The sequence below is a fragment of the Balearica regulorum genome, chromosome 10 (genome assembly GCF_011004875.1).
Source record: "Balearica regulorum gibbericeps isolate bBalReg1 chromosome 10, bBalReg1.pri, whole genome shotgun sequence".
Lineage (NCBI taxonomy): Eukaryota > Metazoa > Chordata > Aves > Gruiformes > Gruidae > Balearica > Balearica regulorum.
The window spans coordinates 19,717,921-19,738,218 of NC_046193.1; the positions used below are offsets into that span (position 1 = coordinate 19,717,921).

Here is a 20,298-nt window from a genome sequence, read left to right on the forward strand (position 1 = left end):
GACATCTCCCCTGGGATGGGAGAAAAGATAATTGATTAGGACAGAGTTGCAGAAAGAATTGGGATGCAAAAGCTTAATCATCCTTCCAAAATGATCTCTCAAATCAACTAACCTTTATTGTGAGCATCAGTTACTGAGAATTAAATTACTAAAAGGGGAACCATAATAATGATTACCAAGTGAATACAGCGGGGATGTGGGACAGTGAGGTTTTGCCTTTAAGCTCTTCTACGCCGGCAGCCGTGCTCGGGCAGCAGGCAGACTGGCTGCGGCAGGGAAGGTGAGGACAAGTACAGGATAACGTCTCTCTCAAAGAAGCACCTTCCTAATGCCCTGTCCAGGAGCATCTGCAGGACATGAGTACTGCGACCTTCTATAGATGGTGTGAACTTTGAACTCATTTATTTGGGGCTGTTCTCATTACCCAGATAAATGCCTAATCCCACAAGTTAATTGGCACAAATTACAACTACAAAGTTGCTCTGCTCTTGTCTGATAAACTCTCCTAGCAGTTCAGTTTGGCAGGTCTAAGGCAGTCATCAGATATAATTGTCCGCTCACTTACTGTGATATAAACCAGGATGATTACCTTCAGTGGAGTCATTACTGATTTATGCCAGTGGGAGATGAGAAGCAGGGCTGGTGTTTCCTGCTATGTATGGTTCATCGTTTTGAGCCCCATGACAACGTGCTTTGGTAAAAATTAATGGAGCAAGATATGGAACACATACGCATTTGGGCTGCTTCTATTTTCCTTCTTGATTTTCTCTTTGAGTGTAAATTGAAGTCCATGGTATTGAGCTAATTTTGTATTGATAGACACGGACAGAAAAGCAACCCCCAAGCTCCCAGTGCATTCCCCCTGCGCAGACTCACACTGTATGGGTGCACGGGGTTCTTAAGTAACAGTGGCAGCATCAGGTTTGGGGTTTGGTTTTAAATCCAGATTATGGGAATTTCTGCGGTGCTCACAGGTCACTGCATGAGCATTGGAATGAGCTGGTCTTTCACCAGCACAATCCAGCCCTTTGGGTTAGCGATGAGCCCTTCTAAGACTTCAGATCTAACACAGGCACTTTGTATCTGATCACATGAATGCAAACCCCATATAAAACTACCATTTGGTGGCAGCTCAGACTTCCTTTTTTTTTTTTTTAGCTACACGACCTGAGTCTGTTGCCACTTGCACAGCTGCCGTATCGCCAGTGCGAAGGGTGAAGGGAAACGTATAGACATTGGAGCAAGAGCCCTGGGGCTGGGCTGATCAGAGTCGGGAGGATACAATCCTATCTCTCAAGACACTTATTTTTCTAATGTGTGCGGGATCCACAGGGATCTGGTAAAATAACAAGCCCGTTTGTTCTTTCTGTCTCCTCAGGGAGGCGGTGGGGCCCAGCGGAAGGTAACTGGTAAACTCGCTGGGACATTTCTCATCTTCTATACGTAATACAGGTGTTTGCCTTAATACAAGCGTGCTAACTTCTCTCAAACCCCTCATCGTCATTAGCAGCAAAGCACTGATTGTTGAAAGATGAATGACTTCACTTTCCCAGTTCCAGCATATGTTTGCATGTCTGAGAGCAAGAAACGTGTGAAACTCACACAAACTATTGGAATTCCAGCTCCAAGGACTGACAAGTAAATATGAAGTTGCACGGTATTTCATAGAAAACCCACAAATTATATCTTTGCTGCGTTAAAGTTGATCCTTTGAGGCATGTGCCAAGAAAAACCTCTCATATTAGCTACACCAAGAGTCCTCCATCGTCTAAGACTACAGCTTGGTTGAGGAGTTCATACCTTGTAAACTGCTGAGTTTCCCTAAAAGCAGCCAGAGGCATATAATCTTTGCTAAGCTATCCGTACGGAGCTCTGCTAGCTTGGGTGAATTAAGTACGTGATAACAAATTACACTGAATAAAAATGGAAAACCACAATGACAAAATAATGTTATAATATTAAAATAAATCAAATCATATACTGCCATTATTCTGATACAGAATTTTTACACAGCAAATTTGAAACATATACAAGAAGTCGGGCAGCCCATTACAATAAACTTCAGGGTTCCTTTTTTAATATAAACTACATCCTAATACATGGTTTGAGATGATCAGGTAGTTTTACACCAACTCAAGTAACAACAACTTCTTCTCATCTTAGAATACTAAAATAACAAAATCTTTTAATGCTTAGAATATTGAAATGCTTTGGTTCCACCTGCCACTTTTAAAAAGTGTAAAAACTACATCTATTGGTTAAACTTTTACCCTAGAGATGCGCCTAACTTACAAATACAGTTATATTAATAAAGTTACACGTAAATACAGTTTTCGGCAATCATCATATGCTTCACACTATGCAATTATTCAACTCTCAGTTCAATTCAGGCATTCCAAAGTGTAAAAACATGGCCAAAATTTTCCAAAATTGGCAATAATCTTGGATGTTTTCATTCTGGGGTTAACTCGGAACCATGAAGACCATGAGACGGTTCAGAAATCGTTAAGCTCCTGCCCACAGAAAGCAGTGCTGCTTTAGCAACTCTCATTTTGCTCACCCCAAAATGAAAGCATCTGCCACCACGAGTCCCTCCTGAAAACCTTGGCCACGACAGCGCAGTATCTCATCTTCGGTTTTAATGTTGGTGAGGCAGGAAGGTATGGTAAAGGGTTTCCCCTGGCAAGTACCTTGTTCGTCACAATAGCAAGAAAAACGATACATCGAGTGGCTCTTTCTAGTGCAGAATAGCTCCTGCTAAAAAAAGACATCTTCTTTTCTGAAGTCCGGTAAACATTTGAATTTGCTGGGAGAAGTCCGTACACAGGCCAGGCTGGGGAGACATGGGCAGGTGTGGTGCATCCGCCGCCCGGAGAAGGGAACCTGGGGACAAAGAGCACAGACATCAGGGACAGGGAGCACAGCGGCGCTGGTGCTCAGGATGGATGGATTCGGATGAACAGCGGGGATACGGGGAACGCTGCCCGCCTCCCTCCATGGCAGGAGATCTCCGGGAGCTGCAGCGCAGGGGCTGGATAGCAGGTGGCAAAGCCATTGCATTTCCCAGTCAAGCCCCAGTTAAGAGCAAAACTTAACAGTCCATGTTGCTGTGTAAATCTACATCTGTGACACATGTTCTCCATTTACTGCCGTTTCATAAAGGAGTCTGTTGTGAAACTACACTGGCCTTTAGCATCACGTTTTGCGGTGTTTACTGTGCAGGGGTTTCTGCTTGTCCCGATTCCTGCATTGTCATACGGCACGGCGCAGCCTGGCAGCCGCATAGCAGGACCCGGGAACTGCAGGATCCTGTGGTAATTCAGGCTGGAAGGGATGTCTGGAGATCATCTCGCCCGACCTCCCTTTGAGCAGGGTCCTTTTCGCCACAGGGCAGAGGCTTCTCATTTCATCCCACCCTCCTCCAGCCACGCTGTGTTGCAGGGAGCACACATACGGACTGCATTACATTGAATTGCGCCACGACGTGCACGTGCACTGACACTCTTTAACAACTTGCTTGCAAGCGCTGTCTTTTACAGGAGCCGTGCCTCCGCCAGCACATGAGCCGAGCCGGGGAGGACAGCGCGGTGGGACAGCATGGCCAGGAGCCGCACTGCTGCCGGCCGGCGGCGTGCACCGACCATCCGGTGGGATGCACTGAGGGAAGCACAGAGGTACAAAGCCACTGCTGCCAGCAGGGCAGGCAGCCCCAATTCCCTCATTTCCAGATTTCTGGGTGTTATGAGCCTGCAATTTCAATATTCCAAGCGCAAATTTTCTCTTTAAGAATGTTGAAGAGACAAAGTCCCACATGTTCCCCCGTGCATCATGCCAAGGACCTGTCCGACTCCAGTGACACCGCACTGGGTGCAGGGGGGGCAAGGGGGGAGCTCACATCACCTGTGGTGCCCTGAGCGCCATCTGAAGAACAGCCCCAGAGCGAGGGATGCTGTGGGTTTCCCCACGCCATCCGCCATGGCCCTGCTCTCCTGGTGTGAGCAGAGAGGCCACCGACTGCGGGTGCTGGGGACTCCCCGCGGGAATCACACCTCTTGGGTGCCCACGCACAGAGCTGCAGAAAAACCTGAAATCTGAGCTCCTTGAGCTGGTAAGGCTGACTCAGAGGTACCTCTCAACCCTCCGACAGCTCAAGTGATTTATTCAAAACGTTACATTTGCTGTAAGGAAACGTTCCTTTCAGCGGGACTCCCACGCTGAAGACGTGCCTTACTAATGCACCCAGCTGGGGACAGGCAGCAGGTGACAGCTCTGCAGGATGGATGCTCTGCTGGGGTGTGCAGCTTCTGCCTGCGCAGGCAGAGCCCACGTGCCCAGAGCCGGTGCTGGCGCTGCCGGCTGAGCCAGTGCGTGCTCTGCCACGCTGTGTGCCCAGCACCAGGTTTTAATGAGCACGAGGCAATGGGAGTTTGTAGATGAAAAGAAAACAAGGAGAGACGTGGGGGTTATGCGCAAGGTGCACAGCGGCTCCAAAGCCACCCCTGTGCTGCCAGCTCTGTCTGCTGACCTGCCAAACCTCACCTGCCTGGCCCTGCCTGCAAACCCTGCCTTCCTGCCTGCAAACCCTGCCTCTGCAGTGCCAACTGAGATTGTTAACCGCATCAAGCCAACGCCATCTAGTTGCTGAGAAGGAAACTAGAAGGTGGAAACCCAAATGCCAGCCATCTCCAGGCTCCTCTGGAGGTCCCCAAGGCGGTGGCACGGCCATGGTGTTGCCTGCTTTGTACCTGACCTACAGTCAGATGAAAGATTTTGGTGCCAAGGGCAATTGGTTTCCCAGGTGCCCCTTACCCTCATATTTAGGGGAGAGGAACCATTGAGCAAACTCCTCATCCTTAAAAATACCTAATTTCACATACTACAGTAAATCAGTTTGCTTTGTGCTTGTCATGAAGAGCAGTGGGGTGAGGAATCTAAATCTAAAATTCACCTCATAAAGCTTATAAACATCAGTGACTATGTCCGTAAGTCTGTGGTGCACAGGCATCTTTTCTGTTTGTAATTATGTGGGCAATTAGCTTAAAATATATCAGACAGTATAAATTATTGCCCAATAGCAAAAAGCTTATAAAAAATCCCTAGAAGACAATTTCTTTTATCCTGAGACTCCTGTTAATGTAAGACCTCTTACAAGAAAAACCTGCTACCTTACATAGTGAAAAAGAGAATTTGGTCCCTAGTATCACAGCAAAAGATTTAAAAATTTCACTGTAATAGAACAGAGCCTTGAGATTCCTAAACCTGAGGAAATAAACTGTAGATACAGAGCTGAGAAGCCATGCAGGCATCAGATAAGGCAGTGGGAGAGGCAGCTAACTAGCTCCGTATTTACATACTAAATTTATTGCCTTGGTATTTTTCACATGTGACAACTCCTGCGCCATACTCTTCCCTGAGGCTGGCTCTGAAGACCACCAGGTTCTCAAGCTCCTTAGTAAAATCCCATTCAGTCTTTTGTAATAATTTATTTATAGACAACCTTTTTCATACTACTTAATTACATATCCTTAAATAAATGTATTTGTTACTGTCATTATATTAATGATATAGTGTATCATATAATAATGCACTAATAGTGTTATGTATACGTGTGTGTCTGTATGTATACGTGTGTGTCTGTATGTATACATACATATATATTTGAAGGGAATAGGTAGAAGTGAAGAGAGCCCGTGGTGAGTTTTCTCAAGTACAAGTGCGTGCCAACACCTTTCCAATGGCTCTTGAAGGCGCCAGCAGCTCTCAGCCTCTGGAGCGCAACGGGATATTGCTGTTTGATAGCAGGGACCGTGCTGCAGTGAGGCACCGGGCGTCCCAGCACCGGCTGGTGACATTTTTATGCTTGTGATGGGATCTTGTTCGGTTCCACTGAGGTCAGTGGCATTCGCTACGCTCCTGCTCACGCGGGTAGGCATTGGCAGGCTTGGGCTTGGGAACTGTTTCAGATCATGTAACGAAGCCAAACAGCAACAACAAACTAATAAGACAACAATCTGGAAAGTGTGTAGTACTTTAATCCTCAGATTCTCTTCAGCATAATTCTGACAGTAATGTATTTCCTTACGTAGGTACCTCAGTGCTATTTCCATACGGATGCAAATAGCTGGGTATTGTAATGCACAGGACGTTTCCCCGTCTTCACCACGTATAGCTTTTATGCAACGTGACATACAACACAGTATATTCCTGTTTCTTTCTGCCCTGCCAGCTCTGGTCCCACAACCGCCCCGGTGACGTACTCACTCGGTGACTCAAAGGATGGCACTCCTCTCCCAAATTTCCCATCGGTGTGCACATTCGCAGGCTGCGGATCCAGAGGCTAACCGCACAGCACATCCCTCCTCCGCACTGCTGGTCTCGGTCGCAGGCCTGGAGTTGAATACAGCATAAGGCAAATAAAATGAATAATAAATCTATTCCAGAAATAGGGCAGATCAGGTGCTCAAGAGCTGCCTCTGACACCCCACAAGTTACCACGGCTCATTAAGGCTGAATAACAAGATTTAAGGCTGTTTTGCAATACTTATGTCTCCCATGGATCTGAACACACAGGCTCCTGGCACGTTTCAGAGTTGAGCCCAGGATTTTTAAAGTCACGACCACATTTGGAGCTGCTCAGGGCTGAATCCAGGACTGCCAGCGATTTACAGTCCCAATGTCTGAGCACCGATGGACCGTGGCACGTGCCACTCTGCTTTCCCAGGCACTCAACAGTCACGAATCCTGTCTTATGGATAAGCTAAGATAGGAAATTATCCATTAATTTAAAGACTTTTAAGTAACTGTTCCTTCTAGTTTCTTATGATAATATCTTATGGTTGAGTACCTTTGCAAATGCCAGACTGCATGATAGTTTTATTGGAGAAGTCCAAGTGGAAATAGCTAAAATGGAAGTTTAAATATGGATTCTGTGGTTATTATCTAGAATTACATGTAACTAAAAGATATGTTAAACGTGTAATAGAAAAAGCTTTGCATAAGTGTCCACATCTAAGAAAATGCTACTGTGGTAGCATTCCCCCCGCAAGGTGGGGGGGAAATATTTCAGCCACTTACCCAATACAGCTTAGATGAGCACAAACCACAATGCAAACTATTGGGTATGTTTTAAAAACCAGAAACCATGAAGAGCAATTGACATGTTAGGGTTTGGAAACCGGTTACTGCACATCTTTTGCCTATTTTGTAACCAGAAGCTTATCAGACTGTTTATTATATGAATTCAATGCAAAAGCCAACCTCCTTTCTCCGATGAGAAATTCCATTAGTTAAAGGTTCTGATTACACCCCAAAGGTAAGCTTAATTAACTCACTTCTCTTTTAATGTCTGACAGCAGGAATGATAGACCAAAATCACTGGTCAGCAGTACATAAACAGGCAACTTGTAAAAATGTAAGTAAAAGATTATAACGGCTCTGGGGAAGACTGTGTATCGGAACAAACATTCGCTTGAAGAAAAAAAACTTACAGATCTTACCTTGGGATTTACATGATAAATGTTATTAGACTATACTCTACTGGGTAAATACTACACAACCAGCGGAAGCCAGATCAAAATACATATTTACAGATCAGCCAGTAATTTAGGAAAAAGCTGTGCATTAGGGTCAAGCCACTAAATAGTGTAACCCAAACGGCTAGCACTCCTAAACACAGATTTAATGAAGCAGACAGTTCTATGCTACAGGTGAGCCCAAACACACAGACTATTTATTTATGAGACTAATATGGCCGTAAAACTACCACTAGACCCTTCAGGTAGATAATGTTTACTTTCTAACCTCTCTCTCTTTAAAAAAAAAAAAAAAAAAAAAAAAAAGGTGCTCCAATAGTCTAATTTTGCCCTAGTCACAAAAATCTGCAGATCTGGTGATTTTGGCTGTCACCAGCACCTACTGCTCAGCTGGAGTCACAGGCTCTGCTATTCCTCACCAGTCAGCTCCTGACCCCCTTTTTATCTCGGTTGTATCTCAAACCCCATCCATCTCCATGGGACTGGTCCTGGAGTGAAGTACCACTCAGCACAAAACAGGTCTGAGTACGTCCTAGCCAGCAAGGGTATCTAAAACACTGCACTGAACAATTTCTTTTAAAAACTCACGCACACATATATACATCTGGCAGAACTTTTAAGGCTTCCCTTCCAAAAATGTATAACAAGTTTTGAAAGTATTCAACCCAAATGCTCCTGCCAACACCTTATCTCCGAGGTGTAATTCGTACTGCTACTTCTGATGGTCACAGCACACGATATGAAGGACATCCCTTTTCAGCACCCCGTTTAAACACAGTTCTGTGGAAAATTCAGCTCGAGCAAAAAGTCCCAGGTGAAATGCCAGTGCCAAAGCCAACCGAAGTCAGCACACGAACCACCACTGAAGTGAAGAACGTTTGAATCAAGTCCTTAAGTCGCAAAGCAAAAACACCTTTCGGGATCAGAGGATGAGGACGAGAACACCTACGTCAGCTCTTGCCTGAGATTTACCCGTTCATCAGAAGCAAAAAATGTATCAAAGTGGTTTAAGCAGAAATGCACTGCAATAGTTAATAAAGTAACATTTTCTAGTTCTAATCTATTTTTACTTTTTGAATCTGCTTTGTGCTTGATCTATTATTCACTGCTTCACAATTACTTTATTTAATGGACTAATTACGCTTTAAATGTGCGGCCACAACTTTTATAAACAGGTCCTCCATTACTGGAAGTATTTCTACTTAAAAGGAACTTGAAATTCTCAAATATTAAAAAATGCCTTCACACTCCCTGCTCTGAAAATAAATTGGTCCTGGGACCTGATCTGACATCCAGAGAAATACCTATGAGCTATTTCATGGACTTCAGTGAAGTCCGGATGGGGAGCCTGGACAGCCACGGAGTAATCCGCTGCTGTGAGTACAACTTCTGATGGTTACAAAAGACATGTAAGCTCTTGAAGGAATGCAAGCGCTGGGTTATTAATCCAAAGCAAACACTAAAAAAAAAAAAAAAAAAAAAAAATCATTTTACTTAAGAGTGATGCAACGCTTTGAGTTAAATAACGTCTTTGGAAAAAAAATATTTTCACAACCAAAGTAAATCTCAAGCCTAAAAACAACAACAACAACAGAGGACTCATTTGCAATGGGTGGCTATTGAGGAAAAAAAGCAGCACAGTCATACTCAAAAAAAAAAAGCAGCGTTTTGTGATGATTGCACTACCGGTGCCTGCCCCGTAAGCAGCAGGACTGGAGGAACTCGGGGTGCACAAGCGGGCAGTGTGGTGCCCTGAGCTGGGCCCTCCCGGGGCAGGTTTGGGGGCAGCCCGGGGCTGGGGGCAGCTGGGGGCTGCATGGAGGCAGGGGGGATGAGGGGACAGCCTCCAGCCCTGGAGAAGCAGCTGAAGTCTCTGTACACTTACAGAGCAGCCTGGGGACACCTCTCCCCCATTGAGTCCAGGCATCCCTCACCCCAGAGGGACAGACCCCACACCGTGGCATCACTCATCCCAAAGACCCGCAAGTCCTGGTGTCACCCACCGCAGAGAGCCCCCCATATCCTGGCATCAGTCACCCGAGAGAGACCCCCACGTCCTGGTATCACTTATCCCAGGCAGACCCCCAAGCCCCGGCATCTCTCATCCCCTGGCACAGCCCTCCCTTCCCCGTCCTGCTTATCACTTATTCCAGAAAGACCCCCAGCTCCGGACATCCCTAACCCCACGCGAGACCCCTCTGTCCTGGCATCACTTAACCCGGACAGACCCCCGAGCCCCGGCAGCACTCACCCCAGAGGGGTCCCCAGCTCCGGGCATCCCTCACCCCAGAGAGACCTCCCCTATATCCTAGCATCACTTCTCCCGGGCGGCCCCCCACGTCCCGCTACCACTCACCGCGGACAGACCCCAAGTCCCGTCCCCGCTCCCCCGGTGGAACCCCCCAGCCCCCGCCGCGCCACCCTTTCCCGCCGCGCCCCCGCCCTGCTCCAGCCCGGCTGCCGGTGCCGGCGCGGTGGGTCCCGTCGGTGCCGTCGGTCCCGGCCGGCCCGCGCGGTGCCGTGCGGCGGCGCTCACCCCGGTGATGACGGCGCCGTGCCCCGGGGCCAGCAGCAGCAGGAGCAGGAGCAGCAGCAGCACCGGCGGCGGCGGAGCGCCGCGCAAGCTCCGCATGGTGCCGTCCCGCGGCCGCGGCCCCTGCGCTCCCCCGCGGGCGCAACGCGGCGCAGCGGAGCCGGGCGCGGCGGCCGCCCCAGCCGTTATAAAGCCGGGGGCTGCCGTTGGCGGCAGCGTGAGTCACCCCCGCCCTGGCAGCGCCGCGGCCGCGGACCGTCGCGCGCACCACACCGCGCCCAGGTGCGCGGCCGCGGAACGAGCGGCTGCGGGGGGGGGGGGGGGGGGGGGGGCAGCAGCCGGCGGATGGCTGGGGGGCAGCCCACGGCGGTGGGGGGCAGCCCGCAGCAGGTCCGGGGGACATCCCACGGCAGTCCGTGGAACCTCCCGGCACGGGTCGGGGGGCATCCCTCGGCAGGTCTGGGGGGAACACATCCCTCGGCAAGTCTGGGGGTCACATATCCCACAGCAGGTTTGGGGGAACACATCCCTCGGCAGGTCTGGGGGACACATATCCCACAGCAGGTTTGGGGGAGCACATCCCTCGGCAAGTCTGGGGGTCCCATATCCCACAGCAGGTCTGGGGGGACACATCCCTCGGCAGGTCTGGGGGACACATATCCCACAGCAGGTTTGGGGGAACACATCCCTCGGCAGGTCTGGGGGACACATATCCCTCGGCAAGTCTGGGGGTCACACATCCCACAGCAGGTCTGGGGGTCACACATCCCACAGCAGGTTTGGGGGGACACATCCCTCGGCAGGTCGGGGGGGGGGGCTAGCTGGGGGACATCCTGCAGCAGGTTAGGGCAGCACACAGCAGGTCCAGAGGGATCCTGCAGCAGGTGGGGGGATCCCACAGCAGGTTAGAGCGCATCCCGCAGTGGGTCAGAGGCAGCCCACAGCCACGGGAGCCTGCCCAGAGGCCTGTCTCAGCTCCAATGCCTATGTCCCCTCTACTTGTCCCCCTCAAGCTCCCTGGCCTGCAGCAGATCCAAGAGTTCTCCTGCCCGCCCCAGCGCCCATGTTCCTCCCCTGCTCCCCTGTGTGAACAGGAACCACCTGCAGCCCCCAGTCCCCTCTGCTGAGCCCCGGCAGTGCTGTGGGCACGGCTGTGACGGGGGGGGGGGACACACAGGCTGCACCTCATCTTGTCTGGGGCACAGGGGCATCAGGGCAAATTTACCCTACAGGCCCTGGAAGAATTGAATCACTCCAGTTCCTGCTCACTACACGTAGCCCAAGAAGTGCCAAGGCTGAGTGAAAAAGTAATGCTCGTGTACTTTTTCACCTTAATCCTTTGTGGACCTGTCTGGGCATCAGGGTGCTCTGGAGCCCAAATCCCCTTTGAACTCATGTTCTCCTGCTCCCCCTCGTGCCTGCGCTTCTCCCCGCTCTCGCGTCCCACAGCACCCAAGGGCACGGGGTGAAGCCAGCTCTCTCCTTCGGCAGGGCTGGCTCCCCTCCGAAGATCCTGGGGGAAGATGGTGGGAAGGAGGGGCGAGGGGGAGCAGGGACCCCGCTGTGGAGGCAGTGCACCACCAGCTCCTTCCAGCCCTAAGGCCAGGCCATGGTCTGATTGTCCTAGTGAGCTCCTCTTGTTAGATGTACACCGCTTAAATTTAACACAAGCCAAGGTTTAACGAGTAGTGGTACTACCCTCAGGCACCTCCGAGCCCAGTGACAGTCAGTAAAGCACATGCAGTGTTTCCTTCCCTGCTTCTCTCTCACTACTTTTCTTCTCTGTTTTCTTTCCCTTACTTTTCCAGCTCTTTGTATTTCTTTCTTTTTACCTTTCCTCTCCTTCCTAACTCCCTTTTTGTCCCTTTTCCTGCCTCCCTCTCCCCACTTCCATCTCTCCCGTCCCTCCATGCTGTCCCCCCCCCCGCCTCCGATGTGCCCCGTTCTCACACGTAGGTCCCTGTTTTCTCAGATTTTTCAAATTCTCTTTTTCCAAACAGGAAGGCTGAGCCTTTGCAGAGCCCACATTTCCATGAGTCCTCAAACAGTCTCATTCTTCGGCTGAGGCGAGTTCAAGCGCAGCTGAAGGGGAGCGTATAACGCACCGAGTGTCTCGGCACGCTCCCGCTTGGTTCAGTCCCGGTCAGGAGCTGTCGAATTGATTCGTTAGCGGCATCCCCTCGGGAGCTCCGTCTGTCTGAAGGCGTTTTCATTACAATTGTGGCCCTTTTTGTGTGCTTATGGCTATTTTGTAAAAGAGCACTCAAGACAAATATACGGGCTGAGTAAATAGAGCCCTACTCCAAGGATGCTTTAAAAACAAATTGGGATAAGCCAATTTTGATATGAAAGTATTAAAAATAACTGAGATGGATCCTTAGCTTTTGGAAACCCATGTGGCTGGCCTGAACCATTACCAGTTTAAACCAGGTGAAGAGATTAGCTTGTTTTAATTTTTATTTGTATCCTAGAAACTAAAAATGAATATAAACCATGAATTATTACTTTCAAAATCCCCAGGTGCCCGCAACTTTAAAAATCAAATTATCATTTTCAGCTCTAAACCTCCTGATCCTTCAAAAACACTACAGAATTGAGGGGAATTAAAAAGGGGGAAGGGAAGAATTTTGTGCCGGTTTTGGAGTCAGTCATGTCTTGTAAAAGCCGTTTTACATAAAAGGTATCGTTTATGAAAGGCTGCCTGTTGTCAGCCCAGAAGGTCGGCATTGTACAGCAAGATTTGTACGCTACAGACTTGCTAACATCCACCCTAACGCCAATATTCTTACCACCAACTTGCACTAGAACTGGTTTGCTATTATAAGACAACTTACACATCTATATGGCCTTTAGGTGATTACAAAATTTTTATGCAAAATAAATAAAACCAAATTAAATGGTCGCTGTTAATAAGAAAGTGAAAGTTTAGGAGGTGAATCTCTGAATTTCAGTGTCATTACCTCCTAGATATTTGTTCAACCACAAAAGTAGTAAAAATCCACAAAGTATCTTAATGTAAATCTTCAGATTGCCCATCGCACAAATGCACTCAAATTTCAGAAGTCCTTTTACTTCTTTTGATCCACTTTGAAGGATAGCCTCATATTAGTTTTCTCAGTTTAAAAGGGGGGTTTGCACAGTTGGGTTTCTACTGAGCCAACTCATTCTGAAACGTGTGACATTTCTTTCTGTCTTTGCTGGAACAATACCAGAAATGTCCAGAGTGTGGCTGGGGACACGAGGGACAGCACGGTGTGTAACCCAGCCTACCGCAGCTGTCCATCCCCTCTCTCACATTATCACAATTAACACAGATAACTTCTCCGTTCCTCCACACAGATACTTTCCCAGCTGACACCTGTGATGCTATCCCAGCGTAAATGAATCTACCTCATAAGAAATTTTTCCTTCCACGTGAAAGCAGCCAGCAGCAGGATCCAGCGTAGTCACCCTGTAGGCAAGGCTTCGGTGGAGTCACAGCTTTGGCTAGGGTTTGTGGAGGGGTTAGGCTTCTCCCCAAGAGGGAACCCAAAAAGTTCCATTTTCAGATCGCCTTCACAAATCCACCAAACAACTCCTTCTACCATAAAAACTCCAATATCAGAATTAGGAAATACCACTCCAAATTAATCACGGTACTTTAGATTTGACACAGTACATTAACAATCATCCAAAAGTCCTCAGCTGCCTTAAGAACCCAAAGTGAAAAACCTATTTTTAGCTTTCAGTGCCATTGGTAGCTCGCTCTGGTTCTTCTCAAAGCCTCATTTTTACTGAAAGCTAACTGTCTATGAGTAGGCATTCAAATAATTATTTGGCCTATTCAAGTGATAATGCACTACAGAGTTTACGGATTTTTGAAGACTAAGAATGTGAATACATCAGCTATCTAAAAAGACAATTTTCTCATAAAAGAAATGAGAAAAATCATATAATGCGAGACAGGAGAATTAACTTCTTGTCCTAAAAGCTCTCTTAATATCAACAGTATTTAATTTGTTTAATCTTTCACACTATGTATCAAGGTAAGTAGTGGAATTTTGCTGATTTCAGCAAAGTAGTGTAAGTTTGCTGACTCTCATACAGGAAGAATATACTCATCTATATCAGACACTTATATAGATTTGTAGCCTAGATGTGGAAGTTCACCCAAGGTATGGAAGACCTCAAATCAGTTGTCTTCAGTGCCTGGAATAACCTGAACACACGGTCCATGCAAGAATAACCTAATTTCTAAGCTGTAACCTGGGTGGGGATGCTGTCCTTCTCTCACCCAACGTTTCTGCTTTATGTCGATAATTAACGTTCAGTGAAGCAAAGGCTGGCCCAAATCATCCTCTTTGCAGGTGAGCAGCCCAAGACCCTTCTCAATCTTTTGTCCTTTATCTTGGGGATTATACAGAAGGCAGAAGAGGCCCTTTCTGCTTGTATTGGCATTAATTTGGGTCCCCAGCATTTACCCAACTACCATTTACGGTTTTTTAAGTTGCAAAGATTTTTGTAAATTACTTCGAAGTTTTCTACCTCTCTCTCTGATGTGGCTGAAGTTGGCCAATGCCTTCACAAGTTACCGGGCTGGCTGAGAAATGGAGGCTTCATACCTGCAACTCTGAGACTGTAAAACCCAGCTGGGATCTGAAGCGTAAACTGCTTAGCAAGTCTGGGCACCCACCAGTATGATCCCAGATCATATAGACAGCAGTTTGCGTAATTATGTAGCGTACAGAAAATGAAAGGTAATTCAGACTGCTATACGCAAGTCTCACAATTGCAGTTGCCTTTGGAGATGTCCGTGAGGCTGCTGCTTGCATGAACTTGTAGACAAGCCTGAGAGGTCAGCACGTATCTCCCCTGGCATGGGATGCAGGCGAGGAGGCAGCGTGGAGAGCGGCAGCACGTCCAGCCGCAGCCACGCAGCAGCCAGTTGTACAAGAAACAAGGAACCCGTTACCATGAAGGGGGCACCTTGTCATCCGCAGAGCGAGCCACAGTGGTCTTTTGTCATGGTTACTGCACTTCAGGCTCGCGTCTGGCCTCTTCTGACATCAAATAAGCTAATTGATTTAAAAAAGTCTGAAGAAACGTGCAGATTTTAGGATCAGAAGAGGCACTGTGGTCTGAATTCCTACTAAATCAAGCCATAAATTTCATTAGTGAATCCTAAATAGAGATAAGTTGTGTTTTAAACTAGCACATATCTCAAAAGCAATCAAGCGTTGACTTAAAACAACGAATTCACCACTTCCCTCAGCAAACTGCTCCCGCTCTTAAAGCCTCGTTTCTGGTTTGAATTTCGCTGATTTGGACCAGCAGATGATAATGTGCCCCCTCAGATCAGGAATTTTCACCTTCTGCCTGTAATTATAAGCTGGGAACACGACACCTGTTTATTAACATTGAGCCCTCTTACTCTCTCGCTACCAAGCAACATTTTTGTCACCATCAAATTATTCCAGTAGCTCATCTTCGAGCCCTTTCCAATAGATCGACAAACTTTGTAAAGTTTCTGGCATGATTTCAGGAATATTCTCACCCCATACGATTAGCCACACAGCTCTATTCTTAGTTATATATTCTTGTAAACCGAGTCAACTATCAGCATATAAACAGAAACAGCCTTGTGAATACACTAATAAAAATGAAACAGATTTGCAAAAATCTTTAGCAACAAAAAAAGCATCTCAAAGTGGTTTTATTTCTGAGGTCAGATAAGAATAGTTGTAATGAGCTGCTGTTCTAGCGGTATGTTCCTAGTGCTCCTTGTGTCTCATTACGCTGCTTTTCAGTGCTGCCGTTGTCATAGTAGTCCATGAAGAACCTTATGTAAGGAATAAGATGATGGCTCTGCAGTATGTTAAAAAAGAGCATTTAACAGATAAGTGCTAATGTTCTAGATTAGGGATTCTTACTCCCTTACTCTGCACTGGATCATGTAACCGCATGAATCATTTGATTGCGAAGTACGCGTTCTCCCATCAGCTCAGAGGGATTGAAGTGGAATATTACAGAGGCTACTCATGAAAGAGTGGCAGAGGGAAAACAAAAAAAAAAGCTGCAAACATACAAACAAAACTAAAAATTTCTAGTTGCTCATGAAAAAAATCGTTCCTTTGACTTGTACTCAGATTTTATTTAAACTTCTGCACGTCCCTGTGACTGTGTTTGCAAAGTCCAGGGCAGCACAATTCTGAGTGATTCAGCGGGAACTGCGGATTTATGTGACGGCAGAGACTCAATGCCTTTCTGTAATTTTCAGATATGTCTTTAGAAAAATGTAGATCTTTTGCCAAGAAGATGCAGTATTGGTTTGGGGAGTTAGCTGGACTTCGGGGAAACATTCTTTCAACCTTTCCCCTTCCTACTGATTGCTTTTGATAGGAAATCTCTTTCCGTTGCATGCCAAAACGGGTTAGTAGCTGTGAGCTGTGGGTAGGGGACCAGCTGGTGGAGTCATGCCCTCTCCTTGCACACCTGAACCTACAGAGCAAAGTAGTTTTTCATTGAGATGGGACTTGCTGGGCCATGGTGGAAGGAGACAGAAATGTTTCCATAGCCACAGAACTCTACCAAGTGCAAGAACTGCAGGTGGGTTATTCAGGAGGGCATCGTTGGAGCTCTGCTCCCACCGCAGACAGGCACTTTATCATATGCCTCAATGGGACCCAGCCAGACCAATGCTGAGCAAGTTTTATAAGCCTGTATTTAATAAATAAACCAGCCCACCTTTCCTCCCTGCCAGCCCTCACGGGTCCCTCTGGTCCAGTTCTGCCTGTACGCTCCGTGGGTCCATGCCTGCAGCCCATCCCGGTGCCTGCACGCCCCTGGTTGTGCTGCCTGCGGCCGTGCCCCTGCCTCCCACACCTCCCCAAGCACTGCACAAGTCTCCTCTGTGCCCCTCATCATGGAAATCAGGGGTAGCACTATGAATACTGCTAATACCTGCCTTCCCACTGTCTCCAAGGGGACCAAGAAGAGGTCACTTGTTCGCTTTTTATTTACTGTACTGTACTCGTGCTGCATGGCTCTCTTGGATTGCCTGCAGCAAGCAGGCAGAATTTTTTTTTTCTCCTTAACACACAGGTTAGTTTCTGTTTTGATTTTGTTGCTTTGCTTTTCCAGTCCTTCGCTGGAACGTGGTGGTGGCCAGCGAGAGGATACAGGGCAGGTTGTGCTCCTGCCCTTATTAGCATATTAGGTCAGGAAAGAATTACCCTCGGAGGCAACACCCAGAAACAACAGTCAGTTGTTTGGTTTTTGCATCCTGGGTGTTGCAAATTCCAAGAATCAACTGGGAACTTCACCCCTAAAATCCCTTGTCCTGCACCTTCATTCTGTCCCGCTATCTTCACAAGGCAATGATGGCTGTAGCTTTTCTCCTCTTAATTTGGGGTATTTATGGTGTGTGGCAGGGGTGTGATCTGCAGGGAGGGAAGTAGAGGCAATAGTGCAGGTGGGACCACGTTTCTGTGCATCCCACTGGACAGGGCATTCGCCACTGCTAATGGGGGATTGGCCGCCTTCCCTGGTGCTCTGAACGTTGGTCATCCAAGGCAGAAACATGGAGCACACATACACAGAAGGATCTTGTCCGCTTTCTGATCTGTCTTGGCCTTCAGGTTGCCCATGAGCTTGTTTTTTTCTCTTACTTTCTCTCTCTCTTTTCTCATGTCTGTCTTTTTCTCCCTCCCCTGTACTTTGTGCTGTTTCATCTTTCATTGCCACAAAAAGGTGAGTACTCCCAGCACAGCACAGCTGAGGTGCCTCCAGGACCTGAACCACTGAATTCCTTTTTCTCCCTTTCATCCGTATGCAAGATTGCTCAGAAAGGTGAACATTTCAGTGAAATGGCACGTTAGCAAAAAGCATGCATTAAAAACCCTGTGGGGATGGTTGCAAAATGCTTCCCTTCACCAGAGCCACCTCCAACATGGAAACTTCACTTACTACTCTCATAAGTATGAACTTAGAAAATTATAATGTCTCTCCAGTGACTTACATTTCTGAGAATCCCAAAGCACTTAGTAAATCACATTCTTCTGAATTACTTTAGCTGTGGCTGGGTTACAACCAGATCTGAGGTGACAACTGGCAACCATTTAACTTCACATGCCCACATTAAAGAACAACTCTGGTCTAGAAAAAAAAAAAGAACCCCACCCCATGGCTTGGTGGTGGTAGTGGTGTTTTTTAGGTTGTTTTTTTTTTCATCGGATTCAAAAATTAAAGTGGTAATGAGGGGCTTAGATCTATTTGGTCTATTCTCAGGAAAAGCCATAGAGTCTTTAGCATCACCAAGAAGTCAGCATCTTGGTTTTATCTTTTAGCCGAATACAGGGGGACCCTGACAAACAGCAGTCACTAGGGTGAGTCGTGCAAACACTTTAACTGCTGGCTTGGCTGGGTTACTCTGACCGAGAGGTTCACGCAAACCCTGGGTCAGGGCAGGAGGAGGTGGCTGCGGGCAGGAGGCGAGCAGGGAAGCCCTGGCTGCTTCTGCAGCTCAACGTGCCCACCAAGTCCTGGCTTTCGAGGGAAGACTGTGACCTACTGCATCATGTCCTGAAGACGAGCTGCTACAAAGGACAAATTATCCACCTCACCCTCCTACTCCCCGCTCTGTTCTTCTGCCAGCTCACTTTTCAAGAGCCACTAGTGCAAAGGGCAGATAATTATTCCAGGAATTCAAATTGGTTGCTTTTATGGTAAAGATCAAACAAAAACAAACCCCCAGCAATGCAGGCTGGTGTTAGCCGTCTGCCTCCGTGGCTAGCCAAATGCTGGGAAGATGCGTTTCATCCTCCAAACAGCTCGTTATCTGGGTAGAAGTAGCTAGACCACAGATGGGGAAGAATGGAGGGAGAGGAGGGCGAGGATGGCATGAGGATGAGGGAAAGGAAGCAGCAAAGAGGAGCGTGGTGGGGGTCTGAGAGGCGAAAGGTGTGGCACAGGTTGTCTGTGCTTGGCCACGCAGCCCAGCAGCACCCTCGGCAGCAGCTCTGCCATCTCCAAACCGCTTGGCTGGGTGCTGCATGTTGTCTCAATTCTGTCACCTGGGTTGCCTTGGGGCATGGCATGGGGGCTCAGGCCTTGCAAACCCGAGTTGGGCTCGTCTCTCCCTACCACAGACCAGCCTTGGTCAGCCAACGTCCCCACACTGAGCACATGGACCTGCACCACCTATTTCGCTGCCCAGGTTCACACGGTGCTTTTTCCCCTTCTGCTGACTATGCCAAAACAGCAAAGCCAACCTAGGGACATGTGGCAATGACATTTTCCATGCCACTTTCTTCCCCAAAAGCCAACGTCTCCTGTCGCTGAAGGAGCCTCCCTCCTGTGACCAGGGTCCCACAGAAACAGCTCTGCCCGAGGGTAACACGGTTGTGATGAATGGCTGAATAAGACCATAAGGTTGTTTCTTGGTGCCTTGACAATACACTTGAGCTCAAGAGATCTATTTTAACCCTCTGCTGGGGTAATACCAGCTGATGAAACCCTGCTGGATACAAGGCAAGCGACTAGACTCACAAAACCAAGTTTTCACACATGTGGTGTGATCATTAAGATAAGTAGGCTTTTGCCCCTGGAGAGGGGCTGGCTCTTTGCCTGGGACGACTCTGCAATATCTCACTCTAAAGGCTGGATCCATTTTCAAGTACTATATAGCAAATCCCCTACCAGTAATTTTTTTTGAAAATAGGGCTTCAAAATACAAAAATAACCCCAAATATTCAAAATACTCATGTTCTTTAACTAGATCCTCATCCAAAAGCTGCTGAGTCTGAAGATGACCTGCAGCCAACTTCCATGGGCTTTGGGGCTGTATAACCAGCAGGTCATTGCTTACAGAGAGCTATAAGTCATATTTTGCAGACTGCTGTTTCTTTCACATTGCTATTAATTCCAAACGTGGCACATATAATTTAGGAATTCCTCAGTGACCAATACATTTCAGTGCCAGGACAGCAGCCTGCAGCAGTGAGAAACCAGTTAAACGTGGTTTCCTAAGCTGAGTCCATTATGTGCTCTCCGGGGAACAGCACCATTTCCTAAAACGACTCTTCTCTTGATCACTCCATGTAGCTCCATGAATAAATCAGAAATTGGCTTTCTTATGGCTGCCACTGCCCAGCCAGGATTGTCCTGCAGTGCTGGAGGTTCAAGAGTCCCATTTCTGAGAAGCATTGAGACATCTGCTCGAGCTCAGCACCCTCAACGCACAGTTGCATGACCAAC

General features: G+C 47.7%; 1 protein-coding gene across 2 annotated transcripts; it reads right to left on the bottom strand.

The window, feature by feature from the left end:
* Nucleotides 1-1,988: 1,988 nt before the first annotated feature.
* Nucleotides 1,989-10,279, bottom strand: PROK2 (prokineticin 2). 2 transcript variants are annotated; one of them, XM_075762587.1, is made up of 3 exons: nt 10,069-10,279; nt 6,258-6,387; nt 1,989-2,883 (listed from the first exon to the last, which is right to left on the bottom strand). In XM_075762587.1, the coding sequence occupies exons 1-3, from the start codon at nt 10,162-10,164 to the stop codon at nt 2,738-2,740; spliced, it is 372 nt and encodes a 123-aa protein (XP_075618702.1). In that variant the 5' UTR covers nt 10,165-10,279; the 3' UTR covers nt 1,989-2,737. The 2 variants fall into 2 exon arrangements, with proteins under 2 accessions (XP_075618702.1, XP_075618703.1); XM_075762588.1 differs by having other exon boundaries at nt 6,262-6,387; nt 10,069-10,277.
* Between the last annotated feature and the right edge of the window lie 10,019 nt (nt 10,280-20,298).

What these genes read in the sequence shown, in the direction of transcription:
- PROK2 (XM_075762587.1), bottom strand. Translation starts at nt 10,164, where the DNA reads ATGCGGAGCTTGCGCGGCGCTCCGCCGCCGCCGGTGCTGCTGCTGCTC. An exon ending in ACGGCGCCGTCATCACCGGG is followed by an intron (nt 6,388 to 10,068) that starts GTGAGCGCCGCC and finishes ATTCAACTCCAG; the next exon opens with GCCTGCGACCGAGACCAGCA. An exon ending in TCCTTTGAGTCACCGAGTGA is followed by an intron (nt 2,884 to 6,257) that starts GTACGTCACCGG and finishes CTTTGTCCCCAG; the next exon opens with GTTCCCTTCTCCGGGCGGCG.